General features: G+C 43.8%; 1 protein-coding gene across 1 annotated transcript in view; it reads right to left on the bottom strand.

Moving 5' to 3' along the window:
* Positions 1-17,962, bottom strand: part of LOC139751222 (uncharacterized) — a 58,793-nt gene that overhangs the window by 32,903 nt on the left and 7,928 nt on the right. The window contains exon 2 of the mRNA XM_071666465.1: positions 757-934. Within this exon, the coding sequence (XP_071522566.1) occupies positions 757-934 (178 nt within the window). The remainder of the gene's footprint in view (positions 1-756; positions 935-17,962) is intronic.

Below are 17,962 nucleotides of genomic sequence, written 5' to 3' on the forward strand. Positions count from 1 at the left end.
ATCCTCCAGTATCCATATCAATTTAGCATAAATCATCGTCAAATATCCACATCCACTCAATATACGTCATCCTCTAATATCCACATCCATGTAACATACGTCATACTTCAATATCAAATGCACTTACCATACGTCATCCTTCAGTATCCACATCCATTTAAAATACGTCATGCTCTAACCCCACGTCTACATATTGTATATCATCCACATCCACATCTATTTAACATATGTTATCCTCCAATATTCATATCTTTTAACGTAAGTCATCCCTCAGTATCCACATCTACTAACCATACGTCATCCGTCATTATCCACATCCACTTAAGTTAAGGTATGCTTCAACACCAAATCTCTTTAACATGAGGCATCTTTCTATTCCACATCCACCTAACATACATCATCCTCCAATATCCACATCCAGTTAACGCACGTCATCCTTCGTTATCCACATGCAATTGACATACATCACCCAATATCCATATCAACGTACAAGTCATCCTCCAATATCCACATCTACTTGACATAAGGCATCCTCCAATATCTAGGTCCATTTAACATACGTCATCTTCAGTATCCATATCTTAACATATGTCATTCTCCATATCCACATCCACATAACATACGTCATTTTCCAATATCCACAATTACCTTACATACGTCATACTCCAATATCCGCCTTCACTCAGCATACGTCATACTCCAATATCCACATACATCATTCTCCACTATCGAGGATAAGCACATCAATCGTCTCACTGAACAGTTGTGTGATCCGTGGTGGGCAGAGCGATCGTGGCGCCGCATACGTCTGGCGGCTCCGTCGTCCATGTCGTTCAGGTCCAGCAGCAGATCCAACAAGGCCAACAGGAAGGCCAGAAAGGCGAACACCTCGAAGCCACCACACCCGCCGCCGCCATACCCATCTCGAGCTGACCTGCCAGAGGGGTGGACTCCTGAGTGGGCTGGATTAGGTATGTGCCATCAGAGTGAAGCGCTCACTTGACCTGTCAAGAGCGTGTGACCAGAGTGAAGTATCACTTGACCTGTTCCAGGTGTGTGTGACCAGAGAGAAGCATTAACGTGACCTGTTCCAAGTGTGTGTGACCAGAAAGAAGCACTAAAGTGACCTGTTTCAGGTGTGTGACTAGAGAAACACTCACGTGACCTGTCCCATGTGTGAGTGACCAGTGTAAAGCACTCATGTGACCTGTTCCAGGTGTCTATGACCAGAAAGAAGCAAGCACTCACGTGACCTCTCCAGCTATGTGTGACAAGTGTGAAGTACTCACGTGAAATGACCAAGAGTGAAGGGTGGGTGTACGTGTGCCGAGAGGTGGGTGTACGAATGCTAGGGGTATATGTACGAGTGCTAGGGGTGGGTGTATAAGTACCAAGGGTGGATGTACGAGTGCCAGAGGTAGGTGTAGGAGTGCCAGGGGTATAAATACCAGTGCCAGTGGTGGGTGTACGAGTGCCAGGGCTATATGCATGAGTGCCAGGGGTGGGTGTGGTGCCAGGGGTATATGTACCAGTGCCAGTGGTGGGTGTACGAGTGCCAGGGCTATATGTATGAGTGCCAGGGGTGGGTGTAAAAGTGCCAGGGGTGAATGTGGGAGTGACAGGGGAAGGTGTACGAGTGCCAGGGGTATATATACGATTGCTAGGGGTGGGCTCAAGAGTAACAGAAGTGTGTGTAAGAGCGCCATGAGCAGGTATAAGAGTGATAGGGGTGGGTATGTGAGTGCTCGCGGTAGGTGTTCGAGTGCCAAGGTGTAGGAGTGCCAGGGGTGGGTGTGAAGTGCCAGAGGTGAGCGTACAAGTGACAGGGGTAAATGTACGAGTACTAGAATGAGTGCAAGAGTGGTAGAGTGGGGGTAACAGTTCTAGGGATGGGCGTAAGAGTGCCAAGGGTTGGTGTATGAGTGCCAGGGATGGGTGTGCGAGTGACAGGTGTAGGTGTGCGAGTGCCAGAGGTATATGTACGAGTGCTTGGGGTGGGTGTAAGAGTGACAGAGGTATGTACGAGTGCCAGAAGAGGGTGTACGAGTGGCGAGGGTAGGTGTACGAGTGCCAGAGGTATATGTACGAGTATCAGTGGTGGGTGTATGTGTGCTAGGGGTGGGTGTATGTGTGCCAGGGGTGGGTATACAAGTGCCATGGTTGGGTTTAAGAGTCCTAGGGTTGGATGTGAGAGTACCAAGGATGGATGCGCGAGTGCTAGGGGTGGGTGTAAGAGTGCCAGAGGTGGATGCAAGAGTCCCAGGAGTGGATGTGCAAATGACAGGGGTATGTGAACGAGTGCCAGAAATGGACGTAAGAGTCCCACGGTGGGATGTATAAGTGCCAGAGATGGGTGTAAGAGTGCCAGGAGTGGGTGTGAGAGTGCCAGGAGTGGGTGTCGGAGGGCCAGGGCTGGGTGCATGAGTGCCATGGATGGGTGTGAGTACCAGAGGTGGGTGTAATCGTACTAAGAATTGGTGTACGAGTACTAAGGGTGGGTTTACGAGTGCCAGGGGTGGGTGTAGGAGTGCCAGGGGTGGGTGTTCGAGTACCAGGGGTGGATGTACGAGTGCCAGGGTATATGCACGAGTGCCAGGAATGGGCGTAAGAGTGCCAAGGGTGGGTTTATGAGTAATGGGGTAGGTGCACTAGTGCCAGGGGTATATGTACTGGTGCCAGGTGTGAGTGTAAGAGTGACAGGGGTGGGTGTGCGAATGCCAGGCGTATATGTACGAGTGCTAGGGGTGGGTGTAAGAGTGACAGGGGTGGACGTGCGAGTACAACTGGTAAGTGTGCGAGTGTCAGGTGTGAGTGTAAGAGTGACAAGGGTGGGTGTGCGAGTGCCAGGCGTATATGTACGGGTGCCTGGGGTTGGTGTAAGAGTGCCAAGGATGGGTGTAAGAGTGCAAGGGGTGGGTGCAAGAGTGACAGAGTTGGGTATGCGAGTGCTAGCGGTAGGTGTACGAGTGGCAAGGGTGGGTGTAAGAATGCCAAGGGTGGGTGTAGAAGTGCCAGGAATGGGTGTAAGAGTGCCAAAGGTGGGTGTACACGTGACAGGGGTATATGTGCGAGTGCTAGGAATGGGTGTAAGAGTGCCAGGGTGGGTATAAGAGTTCCAGTGGTGGGTGTAAGAGTGCCATGGGTGGGTGTAAGAGTGCCAGGTGTAGTTGTGCATGTGACAGGGGTATATGTAGGAGTGCCAGGAATGGGTGTATGAGTGCCAGACTGGGTGTATAAGTGCCAGAGGTCGGTGTAAGACTGCTAGCGGAGAGTGTAAGAGTGCCAGGGGTGGGTGCACGAATGCCAGGGGAGGGTGTAAGAGTAAGGGGTAGGCTGTAAGAGTACCAAAGAGGTGTGTAGGAGTGCTAAGGATAGGTTTTCGAGTACCAGGGGTGGGTGTGAAAGTGAAAGGGCTGGGTGTTTAAGTGACAGAGGTAATTGTACGTGCACCAAGGGGTGGGTGTGCGAATACCAGGGGTAGGTGCAAGAGTGGCAACGGTGGGTGCGCGAGTGCCAGAGGTAGGTGTGCGAGTGTCAGGGGTGAGTGTAGGAGTGCCAGGGGTGGGTGTAGGAACTAGGTAGGGGGTGTAGGAGTGCCAGTGGTGGGTGTACAAGCGCAAGGGGTATATGTACAATTGCCTGGGGTGGGTGTAAGCCTAACAGAGGCGAGTTTACGAGTACCAGGGGTCGTGCGAGTGACAGGAGTGGGTGTAGGAGTGCCAGGGGTGTGTATAAGAGTGCCATGGATGGGTGTAAAAGTGTTAGGGCGGGTGTATGAGTGTCAGGAATGGGTGTAAGTGCCAAATGTGGGTGCAAGAGTGCCAGGGGTGATTGTAAGAGTGCCAATGGTGAGTGTACGTGAGCCAAGGGTGAGTTTAGGAGTGCGTGGGGTGGGTGTAGGAGTGCTAGGGGTATATGTATTAGTGTCAGTGGTGGGTGCACGAGTGCCAGTGTTATATGCACGAGTGCATGGGGTGGGAATAAGAGTGCCAGGGGTGGGTGGGCATGTGACAGGGGTAGGTGTACTAGTGTCAGGGGTATATATAGTACATGTACCAAGTGTGAGTGTAAGAGTGACTGGGGTGGGTGTACGAGTACCAGGTGTATATGTAAGAGTGATAGAGGTGGGTGTAAGTGACAATTGTGGGCATGCGGGTGCCAGTGGTAAGTGCACGAGTGTCAGGAGTGGGTTTACGAGTGCCTGGGGTCGGTGTAAGAGTGACAGAGGTGGACGTAAAAGTGCCAGGGGTAGGTGTATGAGTGCGATGGGCGGGTGTAGGAGTGCAAGGGGTGAGTGTAAGTGTGCCAGGGGTGGGTGTAGAAGTGCTTGGGGTATATGTACGAGTGTCAGGAATGAGTGTAACGGTGCCAGGGGTGGGTGTAGCAGTGCCAGGGGTGGGTGATCGAGAGACAGGGTTAAGTGTAGGAGTGCCAGCGGTATATGACCTAGCGCATGGTGTGGGTGTAACGTTGACAGGTGTGGGTGAATGAGTGCCAGGGGTGGGTGTAAGAGTGCCATGAGTGGGTTTAGGAATGCAGGAGGTGGTGTAGAAGTGCCAGAGATATATGTACGAGTGCGACGAATGGGCGCAAGAGTGCCAAGGGTGGGTGTAGAAGTGCCAGGGTTAGGTGTAGGGGTGTCAGGGTAGGTGTGCGAGAGCCAGGGGTATATGTGTGAGTGCCAGGAATGGATATAAGAGTGTCAGGGTTAGTGTATAAGTGCCAGAGGTGCAGGTAAGAGTGCCACAGGTGGGTGCAATAGTCCCACGGGTGGGTGTATGAGTGCCATGGGTGGGTGCAAGGGTGACTGGGGTGGGTTTAAGCGTACCAAGGGTGAATGCACGAGTGCTATGGGTGGGTGTACGACTGCCAGGGGTGGGTGAAAAAGTGCAATGGATGGGCGTATTAGTGCTAGAGGTATGTGTACATGCTCAAAAGGGTGGGTGTACGAGTGTCAGTGATAGGTGTACGAGTGCCTAGGGTGGGCGTATGAGTGAGAGGGGTGGGTGTGCGAGTGCCAGTGGTAGGTGCACGAAAGCGATGGGTGGGTGTAGGAGTACCAGAGGTAATTGTAGGAGTGCCAGGGGTATACGTGCGAGTATCAGGAATGGATGCAAGAGTGCCAGGGGTGAGTGTACGAGCGCCAGAAGTGAGTGTGAGTGCCAATAGTGGGTGTGCAAATGCCAGAGGTGGGTGTATGAGTGCCAGTGGTGGGTGTAGGAGTGCCAGGGTTGGGTGTGCGAGTGCCAGCGGTGTATGTACGAGTGCCTGGGGTGGGTGTAAGAGTTCCAGGGGTAGGTGTACGCGTGACAAAGGGGTATACGTGCGAGTGCTAGTTATGGGTGTAAGTGTGCCAGGGGTTAGTGTACGAGTGCCAAGGGATATATGAATGATTGCCAGGGATGGGTGTAAGAGTTCCGATTGTGGGTTTAAGAGCGCCAGGGGTGGGTGTATAAGTGCCAGGGATGGGTGTACGAGTGTTAGGGATGGGTGGGTATGCGAGTGTTAGGGATGGGTGGGTATGCGAGTGCCAGGGGTATATGTACGAGTGCCAGTGGTGGGTGTAAGATTGGCAGTGGTGGGCGTAAGAGTGCCAGGGGTGGGTGTGCGAGTGCTAAGGGTATTTGTACGAGTGCCAGTGGTGGATGTAAGAGTGCCAAGGGTGGGTGTACGAGGGCCAAGGGTGGGTGTATGAGTGCCAGGGGTGGGTGTACGAGTGACAAAGGGGTATACGTGCGAGTGCCAGTTGTGGGTGTAAGTGTGCCACGGGTGGGTGCACGAGTGCCAAGGGATATATGAATGATTGCCAGGGGTGGGTGTAAGAGTTCCGGTGGTGGGTGTGCGAGTGCGAAGGGTGAGTGTACGAACCCAAAGAGTATATGTGCGAGTACCAGGGGTGGCTGTATGAGTGCCAGGGGTGGGTGTACGAATGCCAGGGGTATATATATGAGTGCCAGGGGTGGGTGTAAGAGTGCCAGGGATAAGGGTAAAAGTGCCAGGGGTGAGAGTACCAGTGCTATGGGTGGGTGTGCGAGTGCCGGGAATATATTTACGAGTGCCAGGGTGATGGAAAAGTGTCAGTGGTGGGTGTAAGAATGCCAAGGATGGGTGCACAATTACCAGGAGTGGGTGTACGAGTGCCTAGGGTGGATGTAAGAGTGCCAGTGGTTAGTTAAGACTACCAGCGGTTGGTCTACGAGTGCCAAGGATTATATATGCGAGTGCCAGGGGTGGGTGTAAGAGTGTCAGTGGTGGGTGTAAGAGTGCCAGGGGTGGGCGTACGAGTGACAAGGGGGCATATATACTCTTACCAGGAGTGGGTGTAAGAGTGCCATGGGTGGATGTATAAGTGTCAGGGGTGGGTGGACAAGTGCCAAGGGTGGGTGTAAGAGTGGCAGTGGTGGGTGTAAGAGTGCCATTGGTGGGTGAAAGAGTAACAAAGGTAGGTGTAAAAGTGCCAGGGGTTGGTGTACGAGTGCTAGTGGAGGTTGTGCAAGTGCCTGGGGTATATGTAAGAGTGCCAGGGGTAGTTGTATGATTACCAGTGGTGGGTTGGTGGGTGTAAGAGTGCCAAGGGTGGTTTAAGAGGGGCAGTGGTGGGTGTAAGAGTGCCAGGGGTGGGTGTAAGAGTGGCAGTGGTGGGTGTAAGAGTGCCAGGGGTGGGTGTATGAGTGCCAACGGTGTTTGTACGAGTGCCAGAGGTTAATGCAAGAATGCCAAGGGTGGGCGTACAAGTGCAATGGGTGGGTGTATGAGTGTCAGAAGGTAGGTGTATGAGTGCTAAGGGTATATGCACGAGTGTCAACACGAGTGGATGTAAGAGTGCCAGTGGTGGTATAAGAGTGCTAGGGATGGGTATACGAGTATCAGGGGTGGGTGTACGAGTGCCAGAGGTGGGTGTAAAAGTGCGAGGGGTGGGCGTAAGAGTACCAGTGGTTGGTGTACAAGTGCCAAGGAGTATATGTACGAGCGCCAGGGGTGGATATAAGAGTGTAAGTGGTGGGTGTAAGAATGTCAGGGGTGGGTGTACGAGTGCCAAGGGGTGTATGTACAAGTGCTAGGGGTGGGTGTAAGGGTGTCGGTGGTGGGTGTACAAGTGTTAATGGATATTTGTGCTTTTTGCCATGAGTGGATGTGAGAGTGCCATGGCTGGATGTATAAGTATCAGGGGTTGGAGAACAAGTGCTAGGGGTGGGTGTGAGAGTGCCAAGGGTCAGTGTAAATGTGCAAGTGGTGGGTGTAAGAGTGCCAGGGGTGGGTGTACGAATGAAAGGAGTGGGTGTACGATTACCAGAGGTATAAGTACGAGTGTCTGGGGTGGGTGTAAGAGTGCAAGTGGTGGGTGGAAGAACGCCAGGGGTGGATGTACGAGTGCCAAGGGGTGTATGTACAAGTGCCAGGGGTGGGTGTAAGGGTGCCGGTGGTGGGTGTACGAGTGACAACGGGTATATGTACTTTTGCCAGGAGTGGGTGTAAGAGTGCCATGGCGGGATGTATGCGTGTCAGGGTTGGGTGAACAAGTGCCAAGGGTAGGTGTAAGAGTGTCAAGGGTCAGTGTAAATGTGCAAGTGGTGGGTGTAAGATTGTTAGGGGTCGGTGTACGAGTGCCAGGAGTGGATGTACGATTGCCAGGGGTATATGTACGAGTGCCAGGGGTGGGTGTAAAATTGCCAGTTTAGGGCGTAAGAGTTCCAGGGGTGGATGTGCGAGTGCTAAGGGTATTTGTACGAGTGCCAGTGGTGGATGTAAGAGTGCCAAGGGTGGGTGTACGAGTGTCAGGGGTGGGTGTATGAGTGCCAGGAGTAGGTGTACGAGTGACAAAGGGGTATATGTGCAAGTGCCAGTGGTGGATGTACGAATTCCATGGGTATATGTACGAGAGCCAAGGGTGGGTGTAAGACTGCCAGGGATGAGGGTAAAAGTGCCAGGGATGAGTGTATGAGTGTTATGGGTGGGTGTACGAGTGCCAGGGGTGGATGCAAGTGTCAGTGGTGGATGTAAGAGTGCCAGGGATGGGTGTACGAGTACAAGGGGTAGGTGTAAGAGTGCAAGTGGTTAGTTAAGAATACCAGCGATAGGTGTACGAGTGCCAAAGGTTATATATACGAGTGCCAGGGGTTGGTGTAAGAGTGCCAGTGGTGAGTGTAAGAGTGCCGGGGATGGGTGTACAAGTGACAAGGGGTATATGTACTTTTGCCAGGAGTGGGTGTAAGAGTACCATGGCTGGGTGTATGAGTGCCAAGGGTGGGTGCACGATTGCCAGGGGTATATGTACGAATGCCAGGGGTATATGTACTTATACAACTGGTGGTTGTACTGTACGATGACTATAAGGATGGACATGGTAGGTAATGAGTTACCTGGGTATACCTTACGTTGACTGTTAAGTAGGACATTTTGTGCGGTGGGTCTCTTGCGTATACCGTACGTTGACTGTGAAAGAAAACATGTTAAGTAGTGAGTTACTTGGGGATACTGTACGTTGACTGTGAGAAAGGATATGTTGGGTAGCGAGTTACCTGGGTATATTGTACGTTGACTGTGAGGGTGGACATGGTAGGTAATGAGTTACCAGGGTATACTGTACGTTGACTGTGTGGGTGGACGTGGTGAGTAATGAGTTACCTGGATATACTGAACGTTGACTGTGAGGTTGGATATGATGAGTAGTGAGTTACCTGTACGTTGAATGTTAATGCAGGCATCTATGCACCAGTTACTCATTTACTACGTTAAATGAATGGTTGGTAAGGCTGTAGGACCCATGGGCACGACGTCACAGGTGCAGTTAGTTCATCACTACAGGTGGCTTATTAAAGTGTTCATCACTACAGGTGACTTATCAAGGTGTTCATCACTACAGGTGACTTATCAAGGTGTTCATCACTATAGGTGATTTATCAAGGTGTTCATCACTACAGGTGACTTATCAAAGTGTTCATCACTACAGGCGACTTATTAAAGTGTTCATCACTACAGGTGACGTATCAAAGTGTTCATCACTACAGGTGACGTATCAAAGTGTTCATCACTACAGGTGACGTATCAAAGTGTTCATCACTACAGGCGACTTATCAAAGTGATTTTCACTGCAGGTGACTTATCGAACTATTCATCACTACATGTGACTTAGTATAGCGTTCATCACTACAGGTGACTTACTAAAGTGTTCATCACTACAGGTGACTTACTAAAGTTTTCATTACTACAAGTGACTTATTAAAGCATTCATCATTACAGGTTACTTACTAATTTGTTAATCATTACAGGAGACTTATTAAAGCGTTCATCACTATAGGTGACTTAGCAAAGTCTTCATCACTACAGGTGACTTACTAAAGTCTTCATCACTACAGGTGACTTACTAAAGTGTTCATCACTACAGGTGACTTACTAAAGTTTTCATTACTACAAGTGACTTATTAAAGCATTCATCATTACAGGTTACTTACTAATTTGTTAATCATTACAGGAGACCTATTAAAGCGTTCATCACTATAGGTGACTTAGCAAAGTCTTCATCACTACAGGTAACTTATTAAGGTGCTCATCACTGCAGGTGATTTACTGAAGTCTTCACTACAGGTGACTTATTAAGGTGTTCATCTCTACAGGTGACTTATCAAAGTGTTCATCACTAAAGGTGACTTATCAAAGTGATTACCACTACAGGTGATTTATCAAATTATTTATCACTACAGGTGATATAGTAAAGTGTTCATCACTACAGATGACTTGTCAAAATGTTCATCACTATAGGTGATATATTAGTGTTCATCACTACAGGTGCCTTGCCTTTTTAAGGTGTTATTGACTACAGGTAACTTACTGAAGTGTTCATCACTACAGGTAACTTATTGAAGTGTTCATCATTACGGGTGATTTATTGAAGTGTTCAACACTGTAAATGACATATTAAGGAGCTCGTCATTACAGATGACTTATGAAAGTGTTTATCATTACAACTGACTTATCAAAGTGTTCATCACTACAGGTGACTTACTATCGTTTTTATCACTACAGGTGATTTATCAAAGTATTCATTACTACAGGTGACTTATTGAAGTGTCATCACAACAAGTGACATTAAAGTGTTTATCACTACAAATGATTCATCAAAGTGATGAAAGTGTTCATCACTACAGATGACTTATCAAAGTGCTTATCACCATAGGTGACTTATCAAAGTGGTCATTCCTACAGGTAATCTATCAAAGTGTCATCACTACAGGTAATTTCCTGAAGTGTTCACAACTATAAGAGACTTATCAAAATGTTCACTACTACAGATGACTTAATTGAGTGTTTATCACTACAGGTGACTTATCAAAGCGGTAATCACTCCAAATGACTTATGAAGGTGTTCAGCACTACAGGTGACTTATCAAAGTGTTAATGACTCCAAATGACTTATCAAAGTATTCAGCACTGCAGGTGACATATCTATTTGTTCATCAACACATGTGACTTATTAGTGTTTATCACAACGGATGATTTTTGAAGTTGTTCCTCACTACAAGTTACTTATTGAAGCGTTCGTCATTAAAGTTGACTTATTAGTGTTCATCACTACAGGTGACCTATGGAAGTGTTCATCACTATAAATGACTTATTAAGGTGTTCGTCATGACAGGTGACTTATTAAGGTGTTTATCATTACAGCTCACCTAATATATTGTTCACTACAGGTGACTTATTAAAGTGTTTATCACTCCAGGTGACTTATCAAAGTGTTCACTACTACAGGACACTCATTAACGTGTTCATCAATACAGGTGAGGTAATAAGATGCTCATTACTACAAGTGACTTATTAAATAGGTCGTCACTACAGGTGACTCACTAAAGTGTTCAACACGACAGGTGACTTATTGCATTGTTCATGACAACAGATCGCTTATCAAAATGTTCATCACTACAAATGACTTATTAAAGTCTTCATCAATACAGATGACTTATTAGTGTTCATCACTACAGGCGGCTTATTAAGGTGTCAAACCTGCAGGTGACTTATCGAAGTGTTCATCACTACAAGTAACTTATTGAAGTCTTCGTCACTACAGGAGCCTTACTAAAAACTACAGGTGACTTACTAAAGTGTTCATAACTAAAGGTGACATATTAAAGTGGTCATCACTACAGGGACTTAAGGTGACTTGTTACAGTGTTCACCAATAAAAGTGACTTACTGAAGTTCGATCACAACAGGCGACATATTAAAGTGTTCGTCACTACAGATGACTTATTAGAGTGTTTATCACTACAGGTGACTTATCAAAGTGTTCATCACTACATGTGACTTACTGAAGTGTTCATCACTGCATGTGACTCATCCAAATATCGCTACAGGTGACTTATTAAGGTGTTCATCACTTCACATGACTTTTTAAAGTTTTCATCACTCCAAATGATTTATTCAAGTGTTCAGCACAATAGGTGACTTATCAAAGTGTTCATCACTTCAGTTGATTTAATAAAGTCTTCATCACTAACGTTGACTTATTAAGGTGTTCATCAACACAGGAGATTTATTAAAGTGTTCATCACAGGTGACTTAGTAATGCTTTCATCTCTACAGGTGGTTTTCTGAAATTTTCATCACTAAAGGTGACTTATCAAAGTGTTCATCACTACAGATGACTTAATAGTGTTTATCACTACAGGTGATTTATCAAAGTGTTCATCACTACATGTGACTTACTGAAGTGTTCATCGCTGCATGTGACTAATTCAAATATCACCACAGGTGACTTATTAAGGTGTTCATCACTACACATAACTTTTTAAAGTTTTCATCACTCCAAATGATTTATTCAAGTGTTCAGCACAATAGTTGACTTGTTAAAGTGTTCATCACTACAGGTGACTTATCAAAGTTTTCATCATTACAGGTGACTTAGTAAAGTTTTCATCTCTACAGGTGGCTTTCTGAAATTTTCATCAATAAAGGTGACTATTAAAGTGTCCATCACTACAGGTAAAGTTTTAAGGTGTTCCTCACTTCAGGTGACCTATTGAAGCGTTCATCTCTACAGGTGACTTATTAAAGTGTTCATCACTAAAGGTGACGTGCTGGTGTTCATCACTATAAATAACTTATAGAGGTGTTCGTCATTACAGATGACTTACTAAGGTGTTTATCACTACAGCTGACGTATCAAAGTGTTCATCACTAAAGGTGATTTATGAACTTGTATATCATTAAGGTGACTTATTAAAGTATCTATCACTACAGGTGACTTATTCAGGTGTTCAAAACTACATGTGACTTATCAAAGTGCTCATCACTACTAGTCAGTTATGAAAGTGTTCATTACAGGTGACTTACTAAAGTGTTCATCACTAAAGGTGACTTGCTAAAGTGGCCATTACTAAGGCAACTTAAGGTGTTCTACACTACAGGAGACATATTAAAGTGTTCAACAATTTAGGTGACTTTCTGAAGCGTTCATCACATCAGGTGATTTATTGAAGTATTCATCGCAACAGGTGACATACTAAAGTGTTCGTCACTGCAGGTGACTCATTTCAATTTTTAATGCTACAAATAACTTATCAAAGTGTTCACGTCATAGGTGACTTACCAAAGTGTTCATCACTACAGATGACTTGTTAAAATGTTCATTATTGCGGGCGACGCATTAAAGTGATCACTACAGGCGACTTATTAAAGCTTTCATCACTACAAGTGATTTATTGAAGTCTTTATCACTACAGGTGACATCTTAAGGTGTTCATCACTACAGATGACTTCTTAAAGTGTTCATCACTGAAGGTGACTAATCAAGGTATTCATGACATGAGAATCGTTAAAGTTTTCATCACTAAAGGTAACTTATTTAGGTGTTTCTCACAACAGATGATTGATCAAAGTATTCATTACTACATTTGACTCATTAAAGTGTTCATCTCTACAGGTGGCTTGTTAAAATGTTCATCAACACAGGTGACTTACTAAAATGTTTATCACTACAGGTGGCTTATTCAGGTATTCCTCACTACAGGTGACTTATTGAAGAATTCATTACTAAAGGTGACTTATTAAAGTGTTCATCACTGCAGGTGATTTATTGGTGTTCATCATTTCAAATGATTTATGAAGGTGTTTATCATTACAGTTGACTTGTTATGGGTTTATCACGACAACTGACTTAGTGTTCATCATTACAAGTAACTTATTAATGTGTTTATTATTACAGGTGACATATTAAGGTGTTCATCACTGCAGGTGACTTAATAAAGTGTTAATCACTACAGGTGACATATTGTGTTTATCACCACAGGTGACTATCAAATTGTTCATCAGTACAAGTGACTTATGAAAGTGTTAGGCACTACAGGTGACTTAGTAGATGACTTATGAAAGTGTTCCCACTACAGATGACCTACTGGTGTTCATCACCACAGGTGACTTTATTAAGTGTTTGTCACTACAGGTGACTCATGAGAGTGTTCGTCACAACAGGTGACTTATTCAAGTGTTTGTCACTACAGGTGACATCAAAATGTTCATCACCTCGGTAACTTATTACAGTTTATCACTACAGGTGATTTATCAGTGTTCATCACTTCAGATGGCTTATTAAGGTATTCATCTCTACAAATGACTTATGAAAGTGTTCATTACTAGAGGTGACATTAAAATATTCATCGTTCCAAATGACTCATTAGGGTGTGCATCACTACAAGTGGTTTATTAACGTGTTCATCAGTATAGGTGATTTACTGAAGTGTTTCTCATTGCAGGAGACTTATCAAAGTGTTCATCACTACAGGTGACTTGTTAAAATGTTCATCACTACAGGGGGCATGTTAAGGTGTTCATTACTGCAGGTGACTCATTAAAGTGGTGATCACTATGGGTGATTTATTGAAGTCTTCATCAAAACAGGTGACTTTTTAAGGTATTCATCACTGCAAGTGACTTATTAAAGTGTTCATCACTAAAGATGACTAATCAAGATATTCATTACAACAGGTGAATTATCAGTGTTCATCACTAAAGGTGACTTGTTAAGGTGTTCATCACAACAGGTGACTTATCAATGTGTTTATCACTACATTTGACTTATTAAAGAGTTCATTTCTACAGGTTACTTGTTAAAATGTTCATCACTGCAGGTGACTTGTTACATTGTTCATCATTACAAGTGACTTAATTTACGTGTTCATTTCTACAAGTTACACGTTAGAATGTTCATCACAACATGTGACATATTGCGGTGTTCATCACTACAGGTGACTTATTAAAGTCTTCATTACTACAGGTGATTTATCAGTGTTCCTCACTACAGGGGACTTATTAAACTGTTCATTACTACAGGTAACTTATCAAGGCGTTCCTCATTACGGGTGACTTACTGAAGTGTTCATCACTAAAGTTGACTTATCAAAGATTTTATTACCCCGATGACTTATTAAGGAGTTCATCTCTATATGTCATATATCAAAGTGTTCATCATAACAAGTGAGTTATGAAAGTGTTCATCACTACAGGTGACTTACTGAAGTGCTCATCATTACAGGTGACATATCAAAGTGCTCATCGCTACAGGAGACTTACTGAAGTGTTCATCACTACAGATGACTTGTTAAAGTGTTCATCACTACAGGTGACTCATTAAAGTGTTCATCCGTAAAGGTGACTAATTAAGGTATTCATCACAACAGGTGAATTATTTGTGTTCATCACTTAAGGTGACTTATTAAGGCGTCTCTCACCACAGACGACTTATCAAGTTCATCACTACATGTAATATATCAAAGTGTTCACCACTACAGGTGACTTATTAAAGTGTTCATCACTACAGGTGACTTACTGAATTGTTCATCTCTAGAGGTGACATATTAAAGTATTCACCACTACAGGTGACTTACTGAAGGGTTCATCACTACAGGTGACTTATCAAAGTGTTCGTTATTAAAGGTGACTAATAAAGGTATTCATCACAACAAGTGAATTATTAAATTGTTCATCACTAAAGGTGACTTATTAAGTGTTTATCACCCCAGATGACTTATTTAGAATTTCATCACTACATGTAATATATCAAAGTGTTCATCACTACAAGTGACTTATTAAAGTGTTCATCGCAACAGATGACATATTAAAGTGTTCATCACTACAGGTGACTTATCAAAGTGTTCATCACTACAGGTGACTTATCAAAGTGTTCATCATACAGGTGACTTATTAAAGCGTTCATCACTGCAGGTGACTTATAAAAGATTTCATCACTGAAGGTCACATATTAAAGTGTTCATCACTGCAGGTGACTTATTGAAGTTTTCATCGCAACAGGTGACATATTAAAGTGTTCATCACTACAGGTGACTTATCAAAGTGTTCATCACTACAGGTGACTTATCAAAGTGTTCATCATACAGGTGACTTATTAAAGCGTTCATCACTGCAGGTGACTTATCAAAGATTTCATCACTGAGGTGACATATGAAAGTGTTCATCACCAAAGATGACCTATCAAAGTGTTTATCACAACAGGTGACTTACCAAACTGTTCATCACTACAGGTAACTTATCAAAGTATTCATCACTACAGGTGACTTATTGAAGTGTTTATCACTACAGCTGACATGTTAAAGTGTTCATCACTACAGGTGACATATTTTGTTCAACACTACAGGTGATGTATCAAAGTGTTCATCAGTACATGTGACTTATGAACGTATTAGTCACTACAGGTGACTTCACTAAAGTGTTCATCACTTCAGATGACCTGAGGTATTCACCACTACAAGTAACTTATCAAAGTGTTCACCTCTAGAGATGGCATATCAAAGTGTTCATCGTTCCAAATGAATCATTAGGGTGTGCATCACAACAAGTGCTTTATTAGAATGTTCATCACTATAAGTGACTTACTTAAGTGTTTCTCACTATAGGTGACTTATCAAAGTGTTCATCACTATAGGAGACTTGTTGAAATGTTCATTACTACAGGTGACATGTTAGAATGTTCATTACTGCAGGTGACTCATCAAAGTGGTGATCACTACAGGTGATTTATTAAAGTTTTCATCACTACAGGTGATTTATTGAAGTCTTCGTCACAACAGGTGACTTCTTAAGATGTTAATCACTACAGGTGACTTATCAATGTGTTCATCACTAAAGGTGACTAATTAAGGTATTCATCACAATAGGTGAATTATTGAAGCATTCATCACGAAAGGTGACTTATCAAGGTGTTTATCACAGGAGGGGACTTATCGAAGTGCACATCACTACATCTGACTTATCAAAGAGTTCATTTTTACAGGTTACTTGTTAAAATGTTCATCACTGCAGGTTACTTGTTACAGTGTTCATCATTGTAGGTAAGTGACTAAAGTGTTCATTACTACAGGTAATTTATTAAAGTGTTCCTCACAACAGGTGACTTCTTAAAATGTTGATCACTACAGGTGACTTATCAAAGCTTCCGTCACTACGGGTGACTTACTGAAGTGTTCATCACTAAAGTTGACTTATCAGAGTGTTTATCGCCTCAGATGACACATCACGGAGTTCATCACTCCATGTAATATATCAAAGTGTTTATCACTACAGGTGACTTATTAAAGTGTTCATCACTACAGGTGACTTACTGAAGTGTTCATCCCTAGAGGTGACATATTAAAGTCTTCATCACTACAGGTGACTTACTGAAGTGTTCATCACTACAGGTGACTTGTTAAAGTGTTCATCACTGCAGGTGACTTATCAAAGTGTTCATTATCAAAAGTGTCTAATAAAAATATTCATCTCAAAAGGTGAATTATCAAAGTGTTCACTACTAAAGGTGACGTGTTAAAGTGTTTATCACCTGAGATGACTTAATAAGGAATTCACCACTACATGTAATATATCAAAGTGTTCGTCACCACAGGTGACTTACTAAAACGTTCATCACTACAGGTGACTTATCAAAGTGCTCATCACTACAGGTGACTTATTGAAGTGTTCATCACTACAGGTGACTTATTAACGCTCATCACTACAGGTGACTTACTAAAGTGTTCGTAACTGCAGGTGACATCAAAGTGTTCATCACTACAGGTGACTTATTGATGTGTTTATCGCTACAGCTGACATATTAAAGTGTTCATTACTACAGGTGGCTTATTAAAGTGTTCATTACTAGAGGTGACTTATCAAAGTGTTCGCTAAAGCTGACAAGTTAAAGTGTTCATCATTACAGGTGACTTATTAAAGTGTTCATTACTATAGGTGACTTGTTAAAGTGCTCATAACTACACGTGACTTATTGAAGTGTTCATCACTACAGGTGACTTATCAAAGTGTTCATCACTACAGGTGACTTATTAGAGTGTTCATCAGCACAGGTGACTTACTGAAGTGTTCATCACTACAAGTGACTGATCAAAGTGTTCATCACCACAACTGACTTATCACAGTGTTCTTCACCACGGGTGACTTATCAACGTGTTCATCACTGCAGGTGACTTAATGAAGTGTTCATCACTACAAGTGACTTATCAAGTTGTTCTTCACTTCAGGTGACATATTAATGTGTTCATCACTACAGCTGACTTATTGAAGTGTTAATCAATACCGGTGACTTATCAAAGTGTTCATCACTACAGATTACTTACTAAAGCGTTCAACACTACGGGTGACTTATCAAAGTGTTTATCACTACAGGTGACTTATCAAGGTCTTCATCACTACAGATGACTTATTTAAGTATTGCTCACTACAGGTGATTTACCAAAGTGTTCATCACTCCAGGTGACTTTTCAAAGTCTTCATCATACAGGTGACAAATCATAGTGTTTATCATTACAGGTGACATATTAAAGTGTATATCACTGTAGGTGACTTATTAAAGTGCTCATCACTACAAGTGACTTACTGAAGTGTCCATCACTACAGGTGACATAAGATAGTGTTCATCACTACAGGTGACTTATTAAAGTATTCATCACTTCAGGTGACTTGT

Source organism: Panulirus ornatus, chromosome 1 (assembly GCF_036320965.1).
Source record: "Panulirus ornatus isolate Po-2019 chromosome 1, ASM3632096v1, whole genome shotgun sequence".
NCBI classification, from domain to species: domain Eukaryota; kingdom Metazoa; phylum Arthropoda; class Malacostraca; order Decapoda; family Palinuridae; genus Panulirus; species Panulirus ornatus.